We start from the raw sequence: 2147 nt of genomic DNA, 5'->3' as shown, positions 1-2147 counted from the left end.
CGTTATAATTATTTGAGTAGCATATGTGCAATGGAATAACTGACCAATGTGTGTTTCTATATGTATGTAAACTGTTTTCGTGAGTGCCATGACCCTTACTTAATACACTCAGGCACCCCACCGTTTTCTTCTTGTTTATTATCCACTACAAAAAAAGGTTACATTGATAGCACTTAAGCATAGCACGATTTTCGATTTTGCTATGAAAAAGACCATGTCGGATTGGAATACTCTATTATAGCATTTTATAAATGCTATGCCGAAATTTAACTAAGCGGGAACTATTAGAGCCAATTTTTTCATCGATCCTAACACTTAAAAAAACAGACGGTGACTTTTCCTTTTCAATTAGATAGAGAGAGAAAAAAAAAACAAAACTTTGAACAAAAAAAAAAAGCTCTCTCACTCTCACCATCTTCGATCCTCTTCTCCTCCAATCTTCTTCTCCATTATGTTCTTTCATTCGATCTCCCTTGCCTCTCTCTCTCTCTCTCTCTCTGCAACTTTTCTCATCTCTTTAGTTTCTCCGACATATCATCCCTCTCTCTGCAAAGACGACGACCACTGCCTCATCCTTCGCCGGCGATAATCTCGATCTCCGACGGCCTCTACCTTTCCGCCGATAGTTTTAAGCTTCGCAGCTGAATTTTTATCTATGTCGTTCAAATTAGGGTTCAATCTTCAGCTTAAGGTACGAAATCACCAATATATACCTTGATTAGGTTTTCCTTTACCGTTAGTTGTCCTTATTTGGTCTTATCGAAATTGAAACTGGTTTCAAAAGGGATAACGATAATTTTGATATTTGACGGATTCAAATTAGGGTTCACTTTTCAACAAAACAAAATTTCATATACAAATTAGTGTTGTGCTTTGTGTTTTTTGTTTCTCAGATCTTCCAAAGATAAAACTCAGGTGTTGGTGCTAAATTCAGGAGCTTGAAGAAGAAGTTAAGCTTCTCAAAAATCTCTCCCATCCAAATATAGTTGTGAGTAATAGTTTCGGCTCTGATTATACTATTGTCGAATCTGAGTTTTGGAAAGGTTGAATTCACAAAACTATTGTGCGTCTCTACCTGATTCCTTAGAATAGTTTTTGTTGTGTAAACTGATGATGATTTCATGCCCTCCAGGTGTTCGACGAATTGCCTCATTATTGGTTTGCTTGTTTCTTGACATTGTTTGGCATTATGTACAGCTTATTACATTTAGTTCATTATTGAACTTAGTTATGGATCATTATTGAATCTGGTGTGACTAATTTGATTGTTGTTTTCTTTCGTGTGTTTTATATTGTGAAGTTACGAATGTAAAATCTGTCTAAAGGTGCATAACAACGAAAGAGACTACTTGTCGCATCTTCACGGTAAGAGGCATCACACCAATTTGTATGATATAGTCAACTTAGCATATCAATTGAATATTATGGATATTTGCTTTTTTCATATTCAGCTCATTTTCAAGAGAAAAAGTTCAGAGATGAAATGAAAACAGAGGTAAGCAAATGTTTTATTACTTGGTGTCCTTATGTAGCTTTTAAATTTGGGTACTTTTGTGCAGAACACTTCAGATAATGATCTTTATGATTCAGAATTTTCTGGTAAGTACTCTTTTCTCTTATGCTCTTGCTCAATCTGTACATGTTAATCATTTGTATCAAACCTAATATGTTTTGTTTCAATTGATTATCAGAACCTCCTCATTTAAGTAAATGGTTTCCGGACTATGTCTATGAATCACCGATGTTGGATACATGTTATGGTTTTGAATTCTCTGGCCTTAAAGAAAGTGAAAGTATAAAGGATTTGGAAATTAAGAAAGAGACACCAACAAAAATCGATGACTTAGTCTCTTCTAAGATTGATGATATGACTGACTCGCAAGCTGCATATTCAGGTGAACAAATATATGTTATTGTTTTGGCTTTATTATAATGTGATGCGATTAAAATGATTCAATTCTGCAGTCAATATATGAATGTTTGTTTTGTGCATATTTCTGATTTGAAATGTTTGTTTTGTTATTTCTAACAGAGTTGGTAGTTGAGGATAGTGACATAGACGATGCCGTAATAGACAAAAACCGTAGAAGTCTTTTTCGAAGAGTGGCTAAGCGAAAACCTACAATACCAACCGTGAAGAAGAGTTA

At 34.7% G+C, this 2147-nt stretch overlaps 1 protein-coding gene across 1 annotated transcript in view; it reads left to right on the top strand.

Annotated features, from left to right (window-relative positions):
- The first annotated feature begins 529 nt into the window (after window positions 1–529).
- Window positions 530–2147, top strand: part of LOC9324915 — a 2728-nt gene continuing 1110 nt past the window's right edge. Inside the window, exons 1-6 of the mRNA XM_021010086.1 lie at window positions 530–988; window positions 1133–1365; window positions 1452–1495; window positions 1560–1599; window positions 1692–1895; window positions 2033–2143. Coding sequence (XP_020865745.1) covers window positions 1484–1495; window positions 1560–1599; window positions 1692–1895; window positions 2033–2143 — 367 coding nt within the window. The 5' untranslated portion in view covers window positions 530–988; window positions 1133–1365; window positions 1452–1483. The remainder of the gene's footprint in view (window positions 989–1132; window positions 1366–1451; window positions 1496–1559; window positions 1600–1691; window positions 1896–2032; window positions 2144–2147) is intronic.

Source organism: Arabidopsis lyrata (genome assembly GCF_000004255.2).
Source record: "Arabidopsis lyrata subsp. lyrata unplaced genomic scaffold ARALYscaffold_2, whole genome shotgun sequence".
Taxonomy (NCBI): domain Eukaryota; kingdom Viridiplantae; phylum Streptophyta; class Magnoliopsida; order Brassicales; family Brassicaceae; genus Arabidopsis; species Arabidopsis lyrata.
This window is presented reverse-complemented; position numbering and strand designations above follow the sequence as displayed.